Source organism: Xyrauchen texanus, chromosome 18 (genome assembly GCF_025860055.1).
Source record: "Xyrauchen texanus isolate HMW12.3.18 chromosome 18, RBS_HiC_50CHRs, whole genome shotgun sequence".
NCBI classification, from domain to species: Eukaryota; Metazoa; Chordata; class Actinopteri; order Cypriniformes; family Catostomidae; genus Xyrauchen; species Xyrauchen texanus.
Window position 1 is genome coordinate 37,903,016 of NC_068293.1, and position 27,608 is coordinate 37,930,623.

The following is a 27,608-nucleotide window of genomic DNA, read 5'->3' on the forward strand; positions in this document are numbered from 1 at the left end:
CACTGACATCTAGTGGTCACTGTTGCTCTGAGCAAAACAAGAGAATAACACACACTTCTAAATACTTACTCACACACAGGTGCAATATTTAGTGGCTCCAGAAAGAATTAGAACACTTAGACCACATTTAAAAATGTGAATGAATGTGTTTGCATTATAAGAAATATAGGCTAGCACAAAAATGTGTTAGATTTCAAATGATAAAACATTAGATAGATGTCATGCAAAATTAAGACCAAAAAGGTTTTGGACACTTTATGGTTGCCAAATGTTAGTGGGATATGTCCATAGTAAATGTGTTAAAATAAACATGTGATTTCTCTACAAAGACACCTGTGTGAACTGACTTCATATATCCACAAAAAAAAAAAAAAAAAACCACAGTGGGACCATTTGGCTAAAAATAATTCCAAAAATGGCCCAGAAAACCTTTGGCTTTATTTGCATACAAAACAAAATTCAAGATTTGGGGAGACCAATTGAAAAACTGCAATAATTTGTCATTGAAAAACCTTTGTTGAGGTCTATATAGCCCTTCAAAAAGTTCCAAAGTGTCCACTTTTATGGGGCGTTGGTAAATACACAGCAGCACACACACACAAACACACACACACACACACACACACACACACGTTGGTGCGGCTATCGTTGTGAGGACTCTCCATAGACATAATGATTTTTATAATGTATGAACTATAGATTCTATCCCCTAACCCTGCCCCTAAACCTGACCCTCACAAAAAAACTTTCTACATTTTTGCAATTTAAAAATAAATCATTGTTAAGTATGTTTAAGCGATTTGAATTATGGGGGACACTAAAATGTCCTCATAAACCACATTTATAGCATAATACCCTTGTAATTACCAGTTTGTAACCTAAAAAAATGTCCTCGTAAACAACCCAAACCCACCCACCCACACACACAGACACACACACACACATACAAGCACACACACAGTGAGTACCAATCCAGTATATAAAGAATAAATAAATTGCCACGTTTGCAGAAATAGTCTAAATAATCCATCAAAGTCGGTGCACAGATGTGAGGAGTGAGCTGCTCAGTTTCCCCAAGTGGCCTGAACAGTTTCAGCAGACCTGATCTACTGTCAGTCAACAGGACGTGGTAAAGCTCTGCATATCCTCCCTGCTGTAATTACATATGTCCGGCTCAGACTACACCAAATAATGGGTAGCCTGCTTAAAGATTCAGAGCCAATGATACTGCCTACAGACTCAAACGTGTTCAACCACAATCGCAAGCACTTAATATCGACACACACATTTTTTCACATACACACATAGTAGGAGTTCCTTACCAACAAATAAAGTGAGTGAAAGAGAATTTTATTTTGCGTTCACTTCAAAGTTTGTCTTTTACATTTGTATTGTCATAGCTTTAAGGAAAGGCCTCTCAAATATGAAAGCTTGTATTACTTGCTTTTTGACAGATGTGACACAAGAGACACTTATAATTCACACATACCATTTTTTGCTAAGACTGACAGACTAAGGGGGGCCTGGGTAGCTCAGCGAGTATTGATGCTGAATACCACCACTGGGTGAGTTTGAATCCAAACAAAAAATAAAACCATATGAAAGTATTATAAAAGTAGTCATAATTACTTTTGCACTACATCCCATATCTTTTGAAGCCATACGATAGCTTTGTGTGAGGAACAGATAAAAATATACGTTGGCTAATTTTGATCGTATGGCTATAGAAGACACGGAATTCAGCGCACACGTCTATAAACTACTGTGACGAGGAGGAGGGCTAATCGGGCTAATCAGCCGAGGAGAGGGATAAATGCAGCCGGATGCAGCAGTTCAAGAGAGAGAGAGCCACACGCAGCTGCTGCATCCAGCTGCATTTATCTCTCTCCTCGGCTGATAAACCCAATTGGGGGCCGGGCTTGCGTAGTCACAAATAGCTGACACCAAACAGGCTAAACTGGCGCCATGTTTCTTGTTTACAGACACTTTTTAGTTCGGGAGTGACTCCTGTATTTGTTGTCGCATCTAAAACTTTGCATTGTGTATGTGTAATTTACACATATTCATTAGGCCTACATTTAATAGTGTAGGGTGACATCATGGTATAAAAATATATATGGAATATATGGAAAGTACATATGGAAAGTACACAGACTATTTTACCAGCACGCAGAGACTTATGAAATTCATTATGACATAGTAGACTTTCTAATAGTGTAATAAGCTCTTTAACCTGAATAAAAATTTCCATTTTGCTTCAGCCATTCCCACATCAGAGACACAAAAGTCACACACAGTTTTCCCATGGAGTCCTGCACAGTATGCCTGTATAATATCTGCAGCATGTATGCTATTTTTCCACCGATCTAGTGAAGGTTTGTTCACCACCGGTTTGACACTGTGCTGGCAACCAGAATCTCACTGCCTTTCCAGCATCAACTTCTCATGGCTCTTCGGTCCATCTTTCAAGGCAACCCAAACTGTTTCCCTGGTAACGCACAAAACAACTCCATGTCTGTATAAATACGGAGGTAACCTGGCATGCATCTGGATCCAACTTCAAGTTGTCATCAAGATTTCATCCGCTAACTTAGCCATTAATACAGGTACATCATTGATTTTTCTCAACAGCGCAAATAGCTTTGTTCTACCCACAAACAAGACTGTGGACACACTGATAAATCGTCACTTACTGGTAAAGTGTATATGCTGCCAATCGCACCAGTTACTTATGCCAGCACCACTGGGTGTGTTAACCAGACACGCTATTCTTGAGAGTCCTTGTGAGAATGTTGCATTATTCATCAGAGACCAAATCATTCTAGACGTTGACAGTAGGGTGTTTTTTTATCTTCAGAAAAAGAATATACAGTATATTACCACCAAATCCAAGGTAAGAATAATCTATTTGATAGAATCTTACTAAAAATCACCATGGCTTTACTACATTTAACCATAGTTTAACCATGGCATTTGTTGTTAAATCATAGTAACCACAAAATAAACATGGTTAGAGTCATGGTTACTAAAATATTAGCTACTTTAGTAAAATCATGGCTACTATATGGAAACTACAGCATTACTGTTGTAAAACCATGGTTGGTTGTATCAAAAACATTATTTCTGCTGAAAAAACATGGTGACAAGTTATTTTTACTTTAGTCGTGGTTATTACAATATTACTATAGTAAAACCATGGTTACTATCTGGATCCTATAGTATTACTGCATAAAACAATGGTTAATTATATCAAAACCATGATTTCTGCTAAGAAAACCATGGTGACAACAGTCAAAGCAAGTTATTAGTCATGGTTGCTACAATATTACTTTTGTAAAACCATGGACCATGGTTAACTTTAAACCTTAACTAAAAAAAAAAACATTTCTCTAATTTCTAAATCTACATTTTAACATAATACCTGCATTATTATGTTACATGCATCAACATAAAGTGCATATTAATCTCAACATGTATTTAACACAGGAAGCTGAAAATAGATAGGAAAAGGGATGTAGTAATGCGACTCAAGTATTTTAAATACAGTTGAAGTCAGAAGTTTACATACACGTTAGCCAAATACATTTAAACTCAGTTTTTCACAATTCCTGACAGTTAATCTTAGAAAACATTCCTTGTCTTAGGTCAGTTAGGATCATATCTTTATTTTAAGAATGTGAAATGTCAGAATAATAGTAGAGAGGATTATTTACTTCAGCATTTCTTTCTTTCATCACATTCCCATGGAGTCAGAAGTTTATATACACTTTGTTAGTATTTGGTAGCATTGCCTTTAAATTGTTTAACTTGGGTCAAACAATTTGGGTAGCCTTCCACAAGCTTCTTACAATAAGAAGTTTGGCCCATTCCTCCAGGCAGAACTGGTGTAACCGAGTCAGGTTTGTAGGCCTACTTGCTCGCACCCACTTTTTCAGTTCTGCCCACAAATTTTCTATTGGATTGAGGTCAGGGCTTTTTGATGGACACTCCAATACCTTGACTCTGTTCTCCTTAAGCCACTTTGCCACAACTTTGGAGGTATGCTTGTGGTCACTGTCCATTTGGAACATGCATTTGCGAGCTTTAACTTCCTGAATGATGTCTTGAGATGTTCCTCGTGATGACATCTATTTTGTGAAGTGCACCAGTCCCTCTTGCAACAAAGCACACCCGCAACATGATGATGCCACCCCCATGCTTCACAGTTGGAATGGAGTTCTTCGGCTTGCGAGACTCACCCTTTTTCCTTCAAACATAACAATGGTCATTATGGACAAACAGTTACATTTTTGTTTCATCAGACCGGAGGACATGTCCCCATGTGCACTTGCAGACTGTAATCTGGCTTTTTATGGTGGTTTTGGAGTAGTGGCTTTTTCCTTGCTGAGCAACCTTTCATGTTATGACAATATAGGGCTCGTTTTACTGTGGATATAGATACTTATCTATCTATTTCTTCCAGCATATTCACAAGGTCTTTTGCTGTTGTTCTGGGATAGATTTGCACTTTTTGCACCAAACTACATTCATCTCTAGGAGACAGAATGCATCTCCTTCCTGAGCAGTATGATGTGTGGGTGGTCCCATGGCGTTTATACTTGCGTACTATTGTTTGTACAGAAGCACATGGTACTTTCATGTGTTTGGAAATTGCTACCAAAGATTAACCAGTTTCGTGGAGGTCCACAATTTGTTTCTGAGGTCTTTATTGATTTCTTTTGATTTTCCCATGAGTTTGAAGGTAGACCTTAAAATACATTCACAGGTACACCTTCAATTGATTCCAATTAGCCTATTAGAAGCTAAATTTGGCTTGACATCATTTAATGGAATTTTCCAAGATGCTTAAAGGCACAGTTAACTTAGTGAATGTAAACTTCTGAAACAATCTGTATGTAAACAATTGTTGGAATAATTACTTGTGTCATGCACAAAGTAGATGTCCTAAATGACTTGCCTAAATGACTATAGTTTGCTAATATGAAATCTGTGAAGAGGTTAAAAAATGTGTCAAGTGTATGTAATCTTCTGACTTCAACTGTATTTGCAGAATCCCACATCTTTATCAATGGAGCAGGGCATCATAACTTTGGCAATGAATACCCCAAGCATTTTTGTTATTGTGTCGTGTCTGTCCGAACGAGTGCCTGCTTTAAAACGGAAGGGAATGCGTGCAGTTTCGGGCTGACCTACAGCTCTATGCATGCACGGTATCTGTCCTTGGGTGATGTTGGCGTAAATAGCTAATCATTTATCAATGTAGTATTTGGCACTCGTGTCGGGCAATGTCTGCACACAGTGCCTGTTTTGTAAAGGTTTTGTAAACCATCACTGTTGTAATTGACTGCAAAAAAATAATTTCCCAGATGACGCAGGGGTTTGTGGCTTGTTTTCTCCCCATGCTATTTAAAACTGAGATGTCATCAACTGATTTAACATTCTAATGGTTAAGCTGCTCCCTGCAGAAAGTTGACCCACGTGCAACACAGGCTGAGCTTATCCATTAGTGGAGGCTGCAAATGTGCTTGTTTATTTGATGCTTCATTTTCTTCGCCAAACCTTGTGCGCCAGATGCATCTGTACAAATGCTTACCGAACTGTGAGTGGCGAACCATAAGGTTAGTTTTTTTACAGAGAACGGTTACATCCCTAGTTGACAGGTTGTTGAGGACACACACCTCACCAGGGTAAAAAATGAACCAGCACTTGGAGCAACAATGCAAAACAAAGTGACTGAAATGCCAAGTAGCCCGGTGGCGCTACTTGATAAAAAAAAATAAAAAAATTGGAAATAACCTTACCACTAACTGTGTAAAACCTCAGTTATCAATTACATCAATATCAATTGACTGGGGTTCTTCATTTTGTAACTTAATTGTGCTATTTAAATGCATCTTAAATTTTGTATTGTATTTGATTATATTTTATTGTACACAATTAAGAACTTTTTGACAATCTGTATAATTAAAAGTTTACTTGAATAACGACTTAGGCTACTAAGGGCCTCACAGCTCAATACCCCTGGTAGCCAGAGGTCCTGGGACACTGGCCCCATTTTCCTGGGCAATAATCCATCTTTGGAATCTTTGGTGTAGAGGCTCACGCTATTCTCCGTGTCATCCACGCACAACTCAACTCGCGCTCCACCAAGAATGTCTAAACTTAAGAGTCAGAAAGCGGAAGGTTATCTGTTCAAGCCCTGCAAAGTATGACCCGTGAGCTGTCACCATTGAGTTTTTGAGTAAAATTGTCCCTGCTATTAGATTGCTGTAAGTGTGCTTCTTGCTTTGCTAAATGGCTTCTTGCTGTTGAAAATAAATTACTAAAAATGCCTTGACAAATTATAACCCAGGCATCCGTGTTAAATGCTAACTCAGGATGCATTACCTTCAGAGCTGTTTACGCCTGCACAGAGATAATTTCAAGGCATAGAGTACAAACACAGAGGGATTCTCTCCCTTTGCGAGGGGATGACGGTGGTCTTCTTAGGCCGAAATGTCTTACCTTGACTGGCACTGCTGAGAGAAGCAGGGGCCGTGCTGACACTCGCTGCAGGCGGCTCTCCGTTATTCAACTGTTTGACCCTTTTGAGGTGTGACTTGCCGTTGTAGTGGACCTGTGACTGCGCAGCCGAGTGTAGCTGGATGTTGCAGACTTCACAGAGGGAGTACAGCACCTTCTTCTTCTCCTGCTGTAGCTGCATGTCAGGGAACATGAAAAGCAGCTGTCCATTTTCAATCAGCTGGGTGGGGCTCAAGGGAGTCTTCATACCTGCGAGAGAGCAAAGGAATTAGAAGTGTTGAAAGTGTAACACTAGGTGGCCTTGAGAAATGTAATACATTTTTAAACATATTGCTTTGCTAAATCATATCAGAAATGCAATAACTTTGGCAGCCATAAAATACTAAAACTAAAATAAAAAACTAAATATTCTGCCAAACAAATTGTGAAAACTAATTTAAAACAGTCACAGTGAAAACTAACGTAAACAAAATTGAAAGAACAAATTGAAAACAGCCCTGACCAAGATTGCACTCTGGTGACTCTAATTTTGACTTCAGCATCACCCCACATTGAGCTTTGGAAATAGGTGAAGAGAGTTTACATCTTAAAACCACCGAGGCTGTGTGTGAGCATGGATGTCTAGAGCACTTGTGTGGGCAACATGGATGGCTGAAAGTTCTCCTCTTCATGTGCATTGACTCCTCCCCCTGTATTCTCAAGCCAAGCTTCCCCACTTGTGGAGCGGGCACAGAGCTGCAGACTGACTTCCTGTGCCCATCTGTTGCCTTTGGAAAGAGACCCGAATCACATGTCTTGAGCCCATGGGTCTTACACAACTGAGGAGGATGGTGTCAACTCAGAGAGGACAGAGTAAGCCCGGCAAATGCTCTGGTGGTCGTTAAGTAGCACATGTTCCTTAATCAATATTCCAGTTTGTCACTGAACAGCATTCCTATTAACCAATCAGATTTTAGGCATAGGGAAAGGATTTGATGCTTCTAAACAATTTATCTATGATTTTAGGGGCAGGTTATGGTTTTGGCTATAGTTATGGGTAGAGTTAGGGTTAGGTTTTGCATTGGCTTCCAGTTACATACCGAATTAATTTCAAAATCTTGCTTCTTACATACAAGGATTTAAAAAATCATACTCCCTCATACCTCTCTGATCTTTTTCATATCTATACACCTACTCGTACCCTCAGATCTTCCTCATCAACTCTTCTTGTCATACCACGCATTCGTCTGAACACTATGGGGTCTAGAGCCTTTAGTTATACTGCCCCTCACTTATGGAATTCACTTCCTCTGGGCATTTGTAACAGTGAAAGTCTTCATACTTTTAAATCTAGTCTTAAACTCACCTTTTAAAACAGGCTTTTTTATGATGGTTTATGAATGTTTTATTGTATATCATAGTATTGTTTGCTTAATGTTGTTATTGTTGATGCTTTCAATTATTACTTTTTTGTGTTCTGTTTGTAAGGTGACCTTGAGTGTCGTGAAAGGCACCTATAAATAAAATGTATTATTATTATTATTATTATTAGAACTATGTTTCTATAAAAGGAATGTTTTACACTTTCAATTTAGTATTGTTTTTATTAGTTGTCACTGTGTTTGTCAGTTCAGTTTTTTCAGTGTGTTTTTAATTTAGTAATATTTCAGTATATTTCTTTGTTTTAGTTGTTCAGTGTATTTAGTTTTTATTTTAGTATTATTAGTATTACAGTGTTAAAATTCTCAATCTAGTATTGTCATTATCTAGTGGCATTTTTATGTTTAACTAAGGACTTAACTTGTGTTTTTATTTTTTTCGGACACCGGGAGGTCTTTGAGAGTGAATAAATTACATAAAGCCCTAAGAGTGTGTCAACACCCCTCCCACCCCACCCCACCACTAAACTCACAAGCACTGTAATTGAATGGCTGTCATAATGGATAACTACAAAGGAGAAAGTTGCTCTCTGGGAAACAGGACTTATAAAATCTTTTAATCTGAATTTAGCAAAAAACACAAATCTAGTCAGTCTGCACTAATGTCATGGCTGGATGCTTCCTGGGCTGGATGACAGATGATAAAGGAGCATAAAGATACCAACCGAGTCAGCTGCACCTTTTAGGGGGCTTGCATTGGAGATAATATTCATCGCTGTGAATATACTTTGGGGTGTGTTTTTAAAAGGAAGTCAAAAAATGTTTTTAAATTACGGTAATAAGAATTGCATTGGGTTGGAGGAGGTACCTTATTGTCATAAAAATATTGTTATAATCCAAAAATAGTCCTTAAAATAGGCTTAATTTTCCCCTTAATTTCCTCTTCCTTACTTTTGATTTTGGGGTGAAAAAATGACCTGAACATGTTCTTGACAGGTTTTTTGAGATTCACCCAGTGTAGCTGTATGCAAGCAAAAAGACTGCATGTACATATAGTCCATCTCTGTCCAGTAATCCTCCTGACTCTGTCCCAGTAATCTCTATGGGCAGCTGCACACTCTAATCCCTGCTGATAACCAATTCCTCTAACTTCTTTTTGCTCAGGCCATTCAGCTCTCCTCTTTTCCTTCCCACTTCATAAGGAAGCTCTTCTATTCAGAGAGAGAAAAACTGTAAGTGGAAATCCCTGATGTTAATCACTTTCTTTTAATGTTGTGAATCATTTCTAAAACCCTCTGCTATTACTTAAGCTCAAGCTTTGCTCTACTTTGCAGTAGAAATGAGGCCAGTGTGAAAAAAGAGCTGCAGTGGTTTAAGTGACCTGTATTCGCAGGCAGGGTTTCCAGATATAATGTGCGGTTGGTGTCCTGAGGTTTGGGGGAAGTAAACCGACAGTGATGCTCAGCTCGCGGCTGTTCACAGTATAGACACAGCTGTTCGCGTAGAGGTCAAATAATCAACACGCTAGAGTTCTCTACTTCCCCCAGTGCAATCGCACGCACTCCTAAGTCACATCAACATGCAAACACCTGGACACAAGGGTGTGGACTTCTATGCAAGCACACATGTTCTTTCACACATCAATCTAAAATCAAATAATCTAAATAATCTACTATAGAACCAAAGCATGTGCAAAAACTGTCCTTTTATTGAGTTCAATCAATTATGCCATTATATGATAACCTAAACCCACCAAATTACTGTAATGCATCCAGAAATTATTTTTTTTTATATATATATATATTTTTCCCCCATTGTTCTCAGTGGTGATGGCTCAACGATTACATTCACATTAGTGTACACAGTATTTTTTTTTAATTTTTACTGTTTTATTAAAGCAGTTTTCTTTTCTTTTTACTGCTCCGATTTGGATAAGATATAAAATGTATCTTATATACATTTACAACACATTAGATACAACAAAACATTTGCAAAATTAGTGATGTGAGTGAAGCACTCTTTTGAATCTATAAATAATGAAACGCTTGAACTTATTAACACATCTGACTAAATCAAAACAAATCAATAGGATTAATAATCAAGTCAAACATTTCATTTAATGGTAGAAATAAAAATGAATGAATTGCCTATTAAATTCTAAGTCCTATCTATCTATTATAGGAAGGCAGTAAATGCAGTAATCTTAAAGCAGATCATAGTTCAAAGAAGTAGCTCATAAACAGAAACTATAAAACGTTATCAATGTGACGGAGCAGTGGAGCGCAGCGACTTTGGTCTTTCAAAATTTACGAAGCAGTTCTGTTATTTGACAAGAGTAAACAATTCCTACATATTTTTTTTCTGGAAAACGCTTATAGATGCTTATTAGTTCCTTGATCTCTCTTTTGAAACCATAAGATTAGGCAGATATAGTTCTAGTCCAAATGATGCAAACTTCATTTGTAGCAATGAAAAATTAATTACAGCTCTCCAATACAGAGAAGTAGGAAACAATTTCAGAGGGATCAAAAAGTTTTGTTTCTTTGATAAACACTTGGTTGTTCAATGGTACGGTTGATATTTGTGGAATTAACCACATGTTTATCGAAAAGCAATGTTACACTTACTCATTAAGCCAGATAGGAGAGAACAAAAGCATGTTAAGTCAACATAAAATCCCAATAGACCATATTTACTTTATTTTTGTACTTGCACATTCATGGTCTTATTGTGCACAGTACATCTGTCCATGTTTTCCCCCTGTTATAAAAGAAGAAAAATTGAAATGTTTTGTAATACTTATTGAAAATCGAATAAATTACTCTGCTTCTGAAACGACTTTCTTTTTTGGCTGATGTTACAAATTTCTTATTTTTCAAACCCTCCATTCCAACCGCTTGGCTCCATTCTGGAATGTAACGCCCACTTCTCACAATCTCATAAAATCCAAATGGATAAAATAAAGTCCCACCCTGAATCTTTTTCACATTGAATATCCTGTATCACTAAGATATGTATGATAAGTGTCGAGCTTTTTCATGTTAGATTTATACTCAAGGGCAAAGGCATGACCGCCCGCTGAGGAAAATCCTATTTTTCATTCAAGTGAATGAAATGCATTCACCACACCATCCCACAACTATCTCTCCTCCAGCTTTATGTCAGGGAGCTGTGCGCTCAGGCATATAATGTGCAATCAATGGTCAGATTCTGAGGTCAGACAACAGGAAGTTAATCAGGTGCTCACAGGTCAATCCAGTCAAACAAGACAGTAATGATTAGGGGTGGGAATCACAAGGTAACTGGCGATACAAAGTTATATCGATATCTAGGTCTTGATATTACTACGATTCTTTATTTTTGGTGTATTGCGATTTAAAACTGCAATATATTGTGATAATTTACTCACTGTTTCTTATTATTCAAAGTACTTCAGAGAACTGTTACCAACTCACCAAATGCATTGTTAATTTACATAAAATTGCCTTCTAAGAAGTGAACATAAAATAGTCCTGCAGTCCTTACAACTTAAAGAGATAGCTTAAACAAAAAACAGGTGAACAATGTTTTTTTGAAGTACACTAAACATACAGTATGTCGTATACATTTACATTGGATATTTTTTTACTTTAAGGTGCTGTGTAAAATTGAACTTAACTTAATTAACACCTTATTTTATTTTAGGGTTTGGGTTAGGGATCGTTTCCTACTCCATAACAGACATTGCTTTCCTTTCATCAGGCTCTTAATGATTTAAGGAATCTTTATGAGCATCTGAAGCAAACAAGGCCACTTTATTTCATTATATCTAACACCATTCTAACAGAACATTATTGACACATTATTTTGGCACATGCTGCAGAGCGGTTCCCTCGCATTAGGTCTCTGATGGTTCACGCTGCATATTTAGTGCGTGTAAAGCACCGACCGCAAGACGAATATAATAATTTCTAATGAAGGAAAAGCTCATAACAAGCCAAAATGCTGCCAAACACTGGATATGAATTTTGAACTGTCTTCGATGTATCCATGCTCTCAACAACTTTTCAATGTTGTGGGTGATGTCTGAAGAGTTCCGTTTTGTCTCAGCGGTAAAGCATAATAACTGCGCTATCTATTGGACTGTTGTTTTAGTACTACATCGATTTGATTAAGAGAAAAAAAAATTCCCCATGACCAAAAAATATATGTGGAAAAATTTAAATAACAATTTTATTTTTTTTCGGTGTGAGCATCGATACAATATCGCAAGGAAAAATACCGCAATACTTTAACATATAGATTTTCCCCCACCTCTAGTAATGAGGGGACATTCCTAATGAATGCAAGAAATAAAAGAAAAAAAAGAGAGGAAGAGAGAGAAATGATCTATCGATCTATTTATCTATCTTTCTATCTATCACGCATTTCCAGTATAGGCACAATGTAGACATGAGACGCATGAGGTAAACAGAGAGGGAGATTCTGAGGGAAATTTTTTTATAAATTAAGAGATGTTAATATTCAAATAGAGGCACTTCTGTGGTTCAACAGTAAATGGGAGATCAGCGAAAACCACACATTTCAAGAAGAATGGTTTGCGGCCTTTGGCAAAGGGTTTTCCATGGGTGACCTTTGCGTGGGCAGGTGCTGGCGAATACACTGCAGGCAATGTTTAAGAGCCACAGAAGATAAATGTTAATGCTTTGGCACCCTTAGCTTCAATAACAGTTTGGGCTTAAACTACCAGCTATACCCAGATATTGAGCTCTATGCCAGGTTGTGGGGGTGGAATATTAATAGAAACGGTAACTAAAATCACTGTTTATCTAAAGACCACGTGAGTGAGAGAGGGTAGAAAATAGAGATGGAATGTGGAAAAAAAAGACATACTGTAAATCAAGATCTATTACCTGCCAGGATTAACTGAAATAAAGTAGGTGTCCTTAGAAATCACACTTTGTGGCTTTATAAATCGAAAAAAGAGAGAAAAAAAAAAAAGAGCATATTAAACATCAAATATGTTCTGCTTAGCTGTAATTGAGGCACATCACACAGCATTTTCACTTTCATTGCAGACAGACAAATTACTTGAACCTTGTGCCTGGTAAAATCACTTTAAAAGTTCTCCATTCAAAGGGAAAAGTTCTCCTTTCTCTCCTCTGTAAAAGTCATGAAGATGGAGAAACACTTGTGTCGGGCCTGGTCAACCAAGCCTATTTCAAAATCACGGGCCATTATGAAACCCACAGCTAAAGACTCCCAGATGGAGAGGCCATGAATGTGTTTCTGCCGTCTAATTCAACACTAATGCCTTACTCTGTAAGCTCTTAGCAGCAACACAGAAGAGAAAATGAATGTGAAACTTTTCCACTCTGTGCGTGTCTATCACAGGCAGGGAGGGCTGGGCACACACATGCCTAACATCTGGATAGGAAACAGTCTGTTAATAGAGGGTCAGGAGCTTACAGCAGAGTCAGGTGAGGACTGGAGAGTCTCAATTGCAAAGCTGTTCACAGATGTCTACAATGTGCCTTTGATCAGGCCTTGTGGACATTAAATAGCTTAGATTTTTGTAAATCCACTACATAGGCAGCAGAGTTTGTGGTGGGGCACACAAATAAAATTAAGTGGATACATTTGTGCAATTATGAAAAAAAAAAATATCTCGGTCTTCTTGCTCTGACTATCATGACAACTTCACATTATAATAATCGCTGCCAATCCTTTTTCTGTCGGTTGGGAACAGAAAATAAATAATCTATTTTTTACAAATCGTATGTAAAAAATGTATGTATTGAAATTTATGCAAAATACATTTATGTCTCTTCTGTCCATTAAAAGTATGACCGAAGTGGCAAAAAGTTTGTTTTGGGCCCTGTACATGCCGATTCAAAGACAGCTTCTACATTATAGAACAAGCACAAAACTGAAATGATAAGCAGTATTGTATGGAACATGTTCCCAATGATAAGACCATGAGTTGAGTAGACATATGTTCGCATGAGTCCGACCTTATGGTACTGTCCAGTGTTGTCAAATTAATGTTCACTGGCCCTCGAAAGCTGGCAGGACAGACATACAGAGGCTGTTAAGTGGAGCGTAGGATCAGGAGACCCATGCAAAAGTCTTAAATGGTATTATTTGTGTTGATAGGGGTCTTTCACAATGCTGACTCATGTGGAAATATAAGAGCGAATAAGAGCTTACCGAGGTGTACAGTATCACTGCACCAGTTCAGGCTGCATTACCGCTGAGTGAAGTCATCGGGTTTAACCCAATTACTATATACTGTCATCACTCGAATCACTCTCAGATTCAGCATAGCATATGGAGAAAATAACTATCAGAGAGGGAACAGTTCAAATGCTATATTAACAATTTTGACTTATTTTTCTGAAGAAAATGTGAATGGTGTTTGCCCTTGCAAAACTCACCACCACAAGCCTATGGGTGTTTGTAAGGACATTGCTATGTGTTTGCTAAGGTGTTCTGAGTCATTTAGCTCATGGTTATGTGGTTGCTAGGTGGATACTAGTCTAGTGTAGCAAGACCTTTGATTAAACGGTAAACAGCATGGCACTTATTGCTGCTTAAACTGCTCAATAACTGCCCACTTAGTCAGGAAAAGCCATTTGACTGACATGTAATCAATTACAGTCAGTTTTGTCATTACGTGCCTTTTAGGGGTGGGGTTATCTGATATACTGTATGTTATACCACAATAAAGACCGGTGTCAGAAAACAATTAAAAGGCAGTTTTGGCAAGCGATTGCACTGAAAACACTGTTTCCTACTGTAGACATGGCTCGGTCCCTCCTTCAGTACAAGTCCATCATGCGCAGTGATGGACTGGTCATCTGGCGCACTGGGACGTTTCCCGGTGGGCCGTTCGAGCATTAGGCTGGTCAGTCACCCCATTCTTATTTAAACGCTGCCATTTATTGCTGTGCATGGAAAACACCAAATGCTCCACAAGTTTGACAAAACGCAGCTACCCGATTAAACCCTGCAGCGTGAGAGCAGAGCAGTACCGACAACTGGCTGCCGAGTAGGAAAGGCCCTCCTGCACAACACACTCACTCGCATCCAATGGCCGCAGGCCACAAGACGAGAACAGAGTATGATCGGCCCTCCTTGTCACTTTAATTCTAATTATACTAATATTGCATATTATTGTATGTAATTTTCATGGCAAATTTTTTTTAAAAGTCTCTACATGGATAAATTTGCATAAATATTTGCACGCATACATTTCATAGTTTGTTTTTTAGAAACCATAATTACATCTTGTAATAAGGAGCATGTTTTTACGATCGCCATGCTCTTACTAATACCATGGATAGGACAATTATGCAAGAACTGTGGTACATTTTCATAAGGGCAAGTACAAAGGAGAATTTGACAAGAGCTTTAAAGCTTGGACCCCCGTGAATTAAGGATGAAGCAATGAGTTTTTCCCTTTGTAAATATGTTCAGTTCTAATGAACTTTAATGGAAAAAGTAAAAAGAGAAATATCAGTTAAGAAGTCCTACCTTAATAGCCTTACAATAGATTCATGTTTACAGATTTTATTTTTGGTCATTTCAGTAAATTCACATCTGCATCCCAATCTGATTATGCAGCATTAATATTGATAACTGCATTTACAATTCAATAATAACATCACTATACACAATATACACACTATACCCCCAGTTGGGCTGAATAAATCCAGGCCTAGATCACAAGGCCTAGAGATGGATGACATACTATCGAAGAAAAATAAAATTAGCCATGACAAAAAATAGACTGTCACACAGACACCCAGAGCACACAAACTTTCTCAGATAGACTATAAATAACGGTGATAAGACATGACTGTATTTACCACTCATTACCAAATCCATCGAGATCCATGGAGAGCCAAGCTAATAAAAGGCAATAGAGAGGGAGACATAAAAAGTGAGCAGGCCGTTAAAGCATAAAAAAACAAAGGAAAGAGAGTGATGGAGGGAGAGAGAAAGAAAGAGGGTATGTGAGAAGGCGCTCAGAAGGAGAGAATTAAAAAAAACAACAACATGAAAGACAGTATTGGACAGGGAGAGAATCACTTTGGAAAGGTTACAGGCCTGTGCAAGCCCACACAGATGTTCCCAGATGTTTGCTTGAATAGGATAGGTGTTGTTAGAAATTTAACAATTCTACTTAACAATTCATGTTTATTCATTATTTCTTCAACGATTATTTTGAGGAAGCCCCGACATTCAAATAATTGTTCAAAAATACTTAAAATATATTCAGTTCAGGCTGCAAGCTCACAAGTAAGCTAAAGCATTGTTTCTCTTAAGTGGCACTGTAGATTCAGTAGTGTTTAAGCAAACACTGTAAGAGTAGAATGAATGCAGACATTCAAGAACCATTCACAAAAGCGAACAATCATTAAAAATCTTTTGAACCAGTTCTGAATATGAAGCGGTTCTCGACTTCCAATGCTTCCTATGAATTTGAGACTGGAGCCTTAAACATAGAGCAGGCCTTTGTGGAATATGCTGTCAACATTCTGATAAAGTTCATGAATCACGAAAACCCAGCTTCCAGCATGACACACACAATTTCCATTTAATCCCCCTCAGTACAAACTAGTTTTAAAATTCACTCAACTTATTGGACTTAATCATGTTCCAAAGTCAACATTACATGGCTCAGCCACAAGGTCAAGCATTATTTATGGAACTCAGGGAAAAGGTGATGGCGGTAAAGAGGTGTAATTCTGTCTCCCCATTTTGTGACTAAGTATTGATGCATTGGCCTGCTTGAGTAATTTGGAAAGTAAAAGGTTATTTTACATTAGCTGGCATATATAACAAAAACAGCAACATTTGCAGATGATTCATTCAATAAAATTAAATGAGAAGAAGGAACACTTGCTTTTGTGATTTGTTATTCATGTTTCACCATCTGAAAGAGCGCTCATAAATAGTTCAGACTTCAGTAAACCGTTTTTTTGTTAAGCTGGCACTTCTAAGAAAAACAGCATTTGTGGGTGAGAGAACTAAATGGGAAATGTGATGCTCTGGTTTCAAACTGTTGCTACAGGGTCAAGGTTAGACTCCACACCAGCAGCGGTCGAAATATACAGTTGTATTCAGAAGTTTACATACACTTAAGTTGAAGTCATTAAAACAAATTTTGTTTTGGAAGATTCCAGAAAATGATGTATTCTAACTCAGTAACTCTTTGCTTGAAATCATGAGAAAATCAAAAGAAATCAGACAAAGTCTCAGAAAATAAAATTGGACCTCTACAAGTCTGGTTCAAACTTGGGAGCAATTTCCAAATATCTAAAAAGGTACCACGTTCATCTGTACAAACATTAGTATGCAAGTATAAACACCATGGGACCATTCAGCCATCATATCGCTCAGGAAGGAGATGAATTTTGTCTACTAGAGATGAACGTAGTTTAGTGCGAAAAGTGCAAATCAATCCCAGAACAACAGCAAAAGACCTTGTAAAGATGCTGGAGGAAACAAGTAGACAAGTTTCTATATCCACAGTAAAACGAGTCCTATTTCGACATAACCTGAAAGGCTGCTCAGCAATGCTCCAAAACCACCATAAAAAAGGCAGACTACAGTTTACAAGTAAACATGATGAGACAAAAACGGAACTTTTTGGCCATAATGACCATCGTTATGTTTGGAGGAAAAAGGGTGAGGCTTGCAAGCCGAAGAACACCATCCGAACTAGGGATGGGAATTTGGTAATTTTGTCTACTCTAGTGTTTGTCGAGTACTCAAGGGGCAATTACACGTTCATAAATGTAAATATAATAACATGTCTGACAAACATCTATGGCTGCAGCATTGTGCCTTGTTGTTCTAGTGTATTGTCTATTCATTATTATAGGCTGTTATAAAATATGTTACAAAATGTACAAAAGAGATATATATATATATATATATATATATATATATATATATAAATATAATGCATCATATTTAATCATTGTGAAGATTCGTGAAGAACTCTTCAAGAATGTGCCCAATGCATGTCTGTCTGTTCTTTCTTTTAGTTTACCATAGAAATGATGCACCATGCACCAGTTTTTTTAGTGACTGTATAAAATGTTTATTTTCAAATAACAGGAGATGCCATAACAATTTTGTTTTTAATATGCATGTTAAATTGAAGTTCAGTTTGAAGATGCTACATTGTGTTCTATTTAGCTGCGCTCTGTCTAGCTGTTTGAAACACTCACCTGCTGTATATGCGTTGCTTCTAGTGTTGTCAAAAATATCGATATTTCGATAAATATCGATACTGAAATATCTGAACGGTACCAATACTAATTTCCCTAAGTATCGATACTAGCCGAGCTGTCACTTTCACTTCTCTCCAAAGGTGCTTTGACAAACACCACACACACTCGCACTCCTCTCATTCGCTCTGGTTAAATAGCAAAAGTGAAGTGAATGTAAAGATGGCGAGTGCATGCGGCGCTCGCGACCAGTTTTGTTTGATAAAGAACACAGCAGGAGTGCTATCTGGAAATATTTTTGATATGAAGCCAGACATCCCAAGTCTCCCGGAAGTTCCGGAGTCTCCCGCATATTGATAGCTTCTCCCTGATGCCCGCAATTTAGTTCAAATCTCCCGGAATCTATAGCGCACATGCGAGACAGAACATACTGCACGCATAACATAGATAGCGCGCACACAACATACATAGCGCGTGCACGGCAGAGAGGGAGAGAGCGAGAGACCTTATGAAAGCTAGTCAACCCCAACCCCCCTTGACGTTTAAGTATCTTTTGTTGACATTGAGATTGGATTTGATTTGACTTGGAAATACAAAAGATTGCACTTTTATTTACTTGCACTTTATTGGTTTTTGAATGTATGGCAATCTGAGAGGCTTTTGAACAAGTGCAATACCTCAGGACATTTTGTTCATGTAAAATATACCTCATTGTCATGTTCTAGACAGTTCTACCCTCTTAATATTGTGGCAGTTTTTTTCTCTGTGGTATCGAAAATGGTATCGAATATCGATATTTTTCAAGGTATCGTATCGAAGTTAGAAATTCTAGTATCGTGACAACACTAGTTGCTTCAGCGCATTGAGTCCACTGCCACACACGCCTGGTGTGTGTGTGTGTCCAAATGTTCGCTCTTCTGAGGAAAGCAGCGATGCTCTGTATTATTGTTGCTATTATTCATGAAGCGTTCCATTCAACTCGGAGAGTCTGAATTTCCACCTTTTAACTGGGGAAAGTGCAATGGAATGACACTTTATATTGGACATCTAACTTGGAAACTCAAGCAGAAATCTTCAACTCCCATTTTGTCTAGATGCAGGTGTGTGTTGCTTCATCCAGGGTGGGGAGGTTTACAGTCAATGACAAACATTTACTTTTATTAAATAATATCCATTAACGTGTCAAAGTTCTTACATGAAATGATAATAAAAAGTGTTCAGCAAATGTTTTGCAGTTTCTGAGAATCAATGTACCCCTCAAAACTACAATGTAATCAATCTCAAAATTTAAAATAAGCTCCCTCTTTGTTTGTGTGTTTAGTTGTGTTGTAATAGTCACTGGATTTCGAATTAAGTGAAAAGTCACAACATGCGAGATCACTATCGATCATCGTTTTCATGATCAATCATTGCTGCCATGTCCGAGTACTCGAGTACTCGTGCCCATCCCTAATCCCAACCGTGAAGCATGGGGGTGGCAGCATCATATTGTGGGGGTGCATTGCTGCAGGAGGGACTGGTAATAGAATATATTGAATCAAGAGGAAGGACAATTATGTGGATATATTGAAGCAGCATCTCAAGACATCAGCCATGAAGTCAAAGCTTGGTCGCAAATGGGTCTTCCAAATTGACAATGACCCCAAGAATACCTCCAAATTTGTGGTAAAATGGCTTAAGGACAACAAAGTCAAGGTACTGGAGTGGCCATCACAAAGCCCTGACCTCAATCCGATAGAAAATTTGTGGGCAGAACTGAAAAAGTGTGTGCAAGCAAGGAGGCCTGAAAACCTGACACACCAGTTCTGTCTGGAGGAATGGGACAAAATCACAGCAACTGATTGTGAGAAGCTTGTGGAAGGCTACTCAAAACGTTTGGCCCAAGTTAAACAATTTAAAGGCAATGCTACCAAATACTAACAAAGTGTATGTAAAATTCTGACTCACTGGGAATGTGATGAAACAAATAAAAGCTGAAATAAATCATTCTCTCCCCAATTATTTTGATATTTCAAATTCTTAAAATAAAGTAGTGATCCTAACTGACCTAAGACAGGAAATGCTTTCTTTTGATTAAATGTCAGGAACTGTGAAAAACTGAGTTTAAATGTATTTGACTAAAGTGTAAGTAAACTTATGACTTCAACTGTATGTTGAGGGGAAAGCATAAATCAAAATCATGAGAAATCAGGGGAGATAACTTCCACTAAAAATAATTTTGACACATTCCTAAGCTTGTAAAAACAAGCAAATGTCATGTTTATAGTAATACACTTACAATGGAAGTCTATTTATTAAATTTTTTTTAAGAAAGGAGGGACAAGTCGGAATTCATTTTACTGGTAATCAACACTATGGCACGAAAGCTGTCGATTGAGCTTAACTTGTATTGAACCTGGAATAATCCTTTTAAGTCTTGTGGCTATACTTTCAAAATTGTACATTTAGATGTACAATGATACTTTCATTGTAAGTGCATTACGTACACAGTTAACTTAGTGTATGTAAACTTCTGACCCACTGGAATTGTGATATAGTCAATTAAATGTGAAACAATCTGTCTGTAAACAATTGTTGGACAAATTACTAGAGTCATGCACAAAGTAGCAAAACTATAGTTAATTAATATTTTATTAATTTATTTTTGGGGATTTCCCCCTTTTCTCCCCAATTTGGCATGCACAATTCCAAATGCACTCTAGGTCCTCGTGGTGAAGTAGTGACTCGCCTCAATCCAGGTGGCAGATGACGAATCTCAGTTGCATTCCATGCATCTTATCACGTTACCGTGGAGACCTAGTGAGTATGGAGGCTTCACGCTATTCTCTGTGGCATAAATGCACAACTCGCCATGCACCCCACCAACAGCAAGAACCACACTATGGCGATCACGAGGCGGTTAACCCAACGTGTATCTACCCACCCTAGCAACCAGGCCAATAGGTTGCTTAGGAGGCCTGACTGGAGTCACTCAGCATACCCTGGAATAGTTTGCTAATATTAAGTCTGTGGAGTGGTTAAAAAATGAGTTTTAATGACTTCAACCTAAGTGTATGTAAACTTCTGACTTCAACTGTATATTTCGACTTCAGCGGCTGCTGGTGTTGAGTCTAACCTTGACCCTGTAGCAACAGTTTGAAACCAGAGCGTCACATTTCCCATTCACATTCAGTTCTCTCGCTGACAAAACACTCACAAATGCTGTTTTTCTTAGATGTGCCAGCTTAACCAAAAGAACGGTTTACTGAAGTCTGAACTATTTATGAGAGCTCTTTCAGATGGTGAAACGTGAATAACAAATCACAAGGATACCAGAAAGAGTCTGAAGTCTGAACTATTTATGAGAGCTCTTTCAGATGGTGAAACGTGAATAACAAATCACAAGGATACCAGAAAGAGGCGGTTTAAATGAAAGAAACTCCACAAATATGACATAGACTATGTTGGTAATGCATATTACTAGAAAAGAAGTCCCACCACTAAAAGAAAAAAAAATTCTCAAATAACTTTTAGCACAGAATTAATGTACTTCGACAAAAACACAAGCTGCACATTTCTACTTTTAAACACTCCGGATGCATTATCACATAGACTTATATTGTAAGTGCATACTTTACATCTATCACATAGTATACTGAACTATTATGTCTGAGAAACTATTTAAAATTGTGTAAAATCATATTAACAGCCAAAACTTCTCCTACGTACACTGGGGTTTTTAGGTCAAAAAATCATTATGAAAATCCCTTGATACAAGATTCTCTATCCAGTGCCAGTACAACAGTAACAACCACATCAAGCCATGGCCAGTACAACAGTAACAACCACATCAAGCCATGGCAGACACAAACATTTTCACTAGTGGTTGACCAATATATCGCAAAGGCAATAAATCATCTTATGTTGAGAAAAATCGCCTGCTTGCATTTGAAGCGACTGAGACATGTAAAAGTCCAGTCACGGTTCGTTTTGTTGTTATGTGCCATCGTGTTACTACAATAATAGGCCGGTGTGCAACACAGTCTCATTTAAACAGTTGCATATCAGAGGCGCGGCACACCAGTTTAAGCTCATAATGTTAAAGTGCTCACCTGTTTCATTTTCCCTCTGTCTCCTCAACAGTTCCCTGTAACTTTAAACTGTCTTATCTAATGATAAAAAGGCAAATATCAATTAAACTAATATCATATACTGTCTGCAAATATGCGCATTACTCATTTAAACAGATGTAATAAACAAACCTCACAAAACTTGAGAAAATCCAGTGTCCTGTGGGGAGCTCATTTACCTCTAAAGCAAATATACTTTCAGTCTCTCCTCAACACTTCCCTGTAACTTTTAACTTTCTTTTCTAATGATAAAATAGAAATATCAATAAAACTTATATTATATACCATCTGCAAATATCTTGTTTAAACAGATGTAATTCCCGTCGATTGCTCATCTAATATCTTCCTCTGAAGCGCGTATTCTATCAGCCAGAATCAAAAACTTCAGGATCAGGATCACAAGTTCCTCTGATTCACAAATCATGACGGTCAGTCTAATACAATCTAAGCATGCAATCCAGGCCGTTTAAACTGTCAGGAGATTCCTGCTCGCGCTGGATCCGCATGAGCGCATGAGTGCATGAGTGCAATTTTTTTTAGAAAATGCAATTGCTAACATGGACATGCCATCCATGGTTGCTGGACTACAGTGTGTACAGTTATTTTTTTTTCCTAATATATTAACCATTTCTTCATGTGCAAATAAATTACAAAAATCTGATGACTAAACAGAAATCATAAGAAACTGCCATCTACCATTTAAAATACAATATTCTTTTATTAGATTCATTTTTACAAGGTTATAGTTCTGTGTGAAATTGGGTAAATATAGTGGTAAATAACAGTTTATAATTTTTTTATGTTAATCTTTTATGTTATTTACTATATTAAATTGTGCGATATATCGGCATTGAATCGGCCACCCTGCTCTCTGAATATCGGCCATTAAAAAACCCTATATCGGTCGACCACTAATTTCCACACTAACCTCCCCACGGCATACACGTGCACTGCAGCAACATGCTGTTGGCTCTGCATGCTTGCGGAGTGTACCATAACAGAGAGCTGCTGCGGGCATGTGTGCCCTTGAATCACGGTCAGGTCTGCCAAAGTGTGTAACGATATATACGTATGGTAAGTTCTTAGACAGGACATCACCTTGATTACAGCATCCATTGGCCGGTTATGAACGGCGATATTTCTGAGCTATTTGAAGCAAAATGTGATGGCGAAAATGATGAAACTCTGTAACAGAATATAAACCAGGTAGAAAACTGGGTGATATTGCAAAGGCTTTAAAGGACTATTCCAGGTTCAATACAAGTTAAGCTCAACTGACAGCATTTGTGGCATAATATTGATAACCACAAAGATTTATTTTGACATGCCCCTCTTTTTCTTTAAACAAAGTAAAAAATCTGGGTTAGAGTAAGACACTTACAATGGAAGTGAATGGAGGCCAATTTTTGAACGTTAAAATAATCACTGTTTCAAAAGTATAGCCACAATACATTAACAATATACAGGTAAACATGATTTTAGTGTGATAAATTCACTTACTACCCTTTTCTGTGTAAAGTTATAGCCAATTTCACAACTTCGTTGCCATGATATTGTAATGTCAACAACATCTAAAACAACAGTTTAAATTACAATTTCAAGCTTAAACAATATGAGTTAACAGAATAATTAATATGTGCTTTTATAAAATTCTAAGCTTCACATTTATGCCATTAAAAACCCTCCAAAAATTGTAAACATTTTCTTTCATTGCAAGTGCCCCACTGTAACCTTGATTTTTCTGCTTTTTTTATAGAAAAGGAGGGATGATATGAAATAAATTGGGACGATATATTGAATTTCGATATATCGTGAACCAAAAAAATTATGAACCATATCGAGGCAAAACTCAATATTTGGAAATTTGAAACATTGTTTTGTTGAAAAGTGCTTAAGATTAAAACAGACCATTTCTTCTGTGTAATAATCCCACACTCCACTTTCATTGATTAATGTGTCTTTTAACATCCATTCTGTCCTATAGAGTCAGATAAAAAAATTAAAATAAATATTAATTTTGATCACAAATAGCACGGTTGCACTAAAAAAAAATGAGACTTCTCTCTCGTTATTGTGAGACGCATATTAAACTCTTAAAGTGACAGTACCATAATAGCACTTGTTATACAAATTAATATAAATCAGTGTTATTACTTGTAAATTGTATACATTATTTCAAATATTGGCAGCTCATATCATTATTATATATACACAATTTCAAGAAATAATATTAATTGAAAGTAGAATTTTTATATTATTAAAAAGCTATAATGTGATTCTAATAATCAAGACAAATTATTAAAAAATAAATATACACCTCCACATACTTCATACTGAAAAAAATTAACAGCATATGGGTTTGGAACAACACACTTATGCCCCCCAATAATATTTTAAAGGACAGAAATGGAGGAATAAGAGATCTGTTAATAGCTGAAGTATGTTTATATGACATTCAATGTGGATGCTTAGCCAAAATGGTCGACACGGGTCAAGGTCATTGTATTTAGCATAGAAGCTTACAGCCTGTTTAGGCAGGAGAAGAGCATGACACTGTTACTGAAGAATAAGAGCAATAATATGAGCAAGAAAAACAAGAAAAGACTCCACCTGACTTTGACACCTGCCTTTCAGCTCTCACACTGAGGCAGACAGGGGGACAAAATGTCAGGGAAAAACTGAAATAACTGCCCCATCTGAAAATATGCAAGGAGATGGCTCTGAGGAACTGCCACTGCATTAGTGCCACTTCCTGTCACTGCAATAGAAGGGTTGAGGGGGTAAAGCAAGAAGAGACTACACCTGTACATACAACAGATACACACATAGGTCTATATGCCCCGATACACAACAAACAAACAGCACGGTTCCCACAGTCATGGAAAACCTTGAAATATTAGTGAATAAGTTGGAAAAGTCTGGAAATTAATAAAATCTTACAATCATGGAAACTGCAATTGTGGACGTATTCAGTTATGCTGTGCTCTAAAATAATTAATCAGTTAGATATTGCTATGAAGAGCCAAAGTGACATCTGATTATTTAAGTGAATCGTCTTTTGATCAGTTCTCTTCAATGACCTAATTTACACACTGAATGGTCTGAATAATTCATTAGTGGAGCAGTCTGATTTTAAAATAATTAAAAAATATATACTTTATTTTAAAAATACCCGGTTATCACAAATGACTTGAGACTGCAAAATAATTTTCTTAATCAATATACAGTATTTGTCTTGTTTGCCAGTAAATAAAAATCTGAACATCCTTAAAGGAATTGTTCAACCTGATATGAAAGTTCAGAAATATGTCATTTCAAACCTGTGTGACTTTATTTATTCTGTGGAACACAAAAGGATAGGCAGAATGTTAGCCTCAGTTGCCATTCACTTTCATTGTTTCATCTATCATTTCATTTTGTGTTTCATGGGAAAAAGAAAGTCTAGGTATGGAGCAATGCGAGAATGAGTAAATGATGACAGATTTATAATTTTTGTGAAGAACAATCCTTTTTTGGGGGAGGGGGAATGCTCAATTCCCAATGAGCTGTAAGTCCTTGTGGTGGCATAGTGACTCGCCTCAATCTGGGTGGCAGAGGACAAATCACAGTTGCCTCCGCGTCTGAGATCATCATTCGCATCTTATCACGTGGCTTGCTGAGCGTGTTACCGCGGATATATAGCACATGTGGTGGCTTAACGCCATCCACCGCGGCATCCACGCACAACTCACCATGCGCCCCACCAAGAGCGAACCACATTATAGCAATCAAGAGGAGGTTACCTCGTGTGACTCTACCCTCCCTAGCAACTGGGCCAATTTGGTTGCTTAGGAGACCTGGCTGGAGTCACTCAGCACACCTTGGGATGGTAGTCAGTGTCTTTACTACTGAGCTACCCAGGCCCCCAGATGAACAATCCCTTTTAAATAAGTTACATTTATTTGAGAAGCACAATTGCTTTAGATTATAAATCATGTTTTAAGAGAAGAACATCTTGATTAAAACTATTGGTAGTCAAACAAAAGGTATTCTTTAAAAACAAGCCATATTAACTTATTTCTAATTATTATTTATTATTTATATATTATTACAATTTTGCTAAATTTAGTAAATGTATGTTTTAAGGATGTTTACATAAATGTGCTTAGTCAGGCTAAAGACTAAACGATACAGGCAACAGAATGTTACTCAGATGGTACCAGCATGTGCTCAGTAAATCCAGTGATTAGGAAGATCTGAGGGATGATGCGAAGGTTGGACTCACCTAGTTTTGGGACACTCTAATAAACCTGGACGGATTATACGTGGTGTAAACCAAGATGAGAGATGAATTATGAAACAGGATCCAAAGACATGACAGAACACATTTTATCTGTGGATTTAATTCACTAAAATGTAAAAAACTGAAAGGCGAGAGAAGTGACCATTTCTGTGGTTCCAACCAATTATTTTTATGTGAAATGTAAATCTGCAATAATATGCGCATAAAATATATTCGGGAAACAATGACGTGTTTTGACCCCTAGTGCACATGATTGAAATTTCTGACCTTGGCATACAGTTCCAAGGTTTTTTATATATATATGATTTCACGCAATAATATGCAATATTGTACATTTTATTGTTATATTTCGCCGTTGATCCTTTTAATCACATTTTAGCTTGTGTAAAAAATGTCACATTCCATCAATTTATATGAAGTCATGATTTAATAATGATACAAGCTGTTGCCACTGTTTGAAATTTCATAAAAATGTTTACAAAATATTCACAAGGTTGTAACCTAATGCAAATATCATTAGTAATTATATTATAAATATAATAATTTGCCGCTCTATCAAAACTACTATTAAACTACTATTTTTACCAATCCGTGGCATAGATGCAGCACAAGCCTATTTGTTAAATCCTTTAATATTTACAGTGTTTTCTGAAGTAAAAATATTTCAAAATGATGAAGTTGCACGGTGATTTTTTTATACTTGTATAATTTGTATTACTAGCTTTTACTAATATTTACTGTACACTTTCTCAAATTCGAGTTTTGTAACACTTATACCTACTAACAGAAGTCCAACAGGCACATTACTGGTCTGTACCTATGCTTTGAAATGGAGAATGTTGTGAAAGCAGTCCGGGAAAAAGTTTAACCAAACTCAGAATTTACATTGTTTAATGCAATTTCACACCTGAACTAAAGTGATGGAGACAGTGCGATCACCACGTTGAATTGGGTCATCAAAATCCATCAGAACAGCTTTGAGCATGGACGCTCCTAAGTATACGGAAGCTAGCGGTGTATGGGCATAGTAGCAATTTCAGCCCTCATTATATGAGATGAAATGTACAATTGTTCCCATTCATTTAAATGCAAGTGCTCTGTCTTGGGTAAATAG

The 27,608-nt window shown here is 37.3% G+C and overlaps 1 protein-coding gene across 2 annotated transcripts in view; it reads right to left on the bottom strand.

The window, feature by feature from the left end:
- The window catches only part of LOC127659240 (zinc finger protein 385B), a 179,800-nt gene that overhangs the window by 126,432 nt on the left and 25,760 nt on the right, over positions 1 to 27,608 (bottom strand). The window contains exons 1-2 of one of the 2 annotated variants that reach the window (XM_052148968.1): positions 7,025 to 7,142; positions 6,505 to 6,771 (exon numbers count right to left, since the gene is read on the bottom strand). In XM_052148968.1, coding sequence (XP_052004928.1) covers positions 6,505 to 6,771; positions 7,025 to 7,064 — 307 coding nt within the window. In that variant the 5' untranslated portion in view covers positions 7,065 to 7,142. Of the gene's footprint in view, positions 1 to 6,504; positions 6,772 to 7,024; positions 7,143 to 27,608 lie in introns of those variants that run through there. The other variant, XM_052148969.1, reaches the window with a different exon arrangement.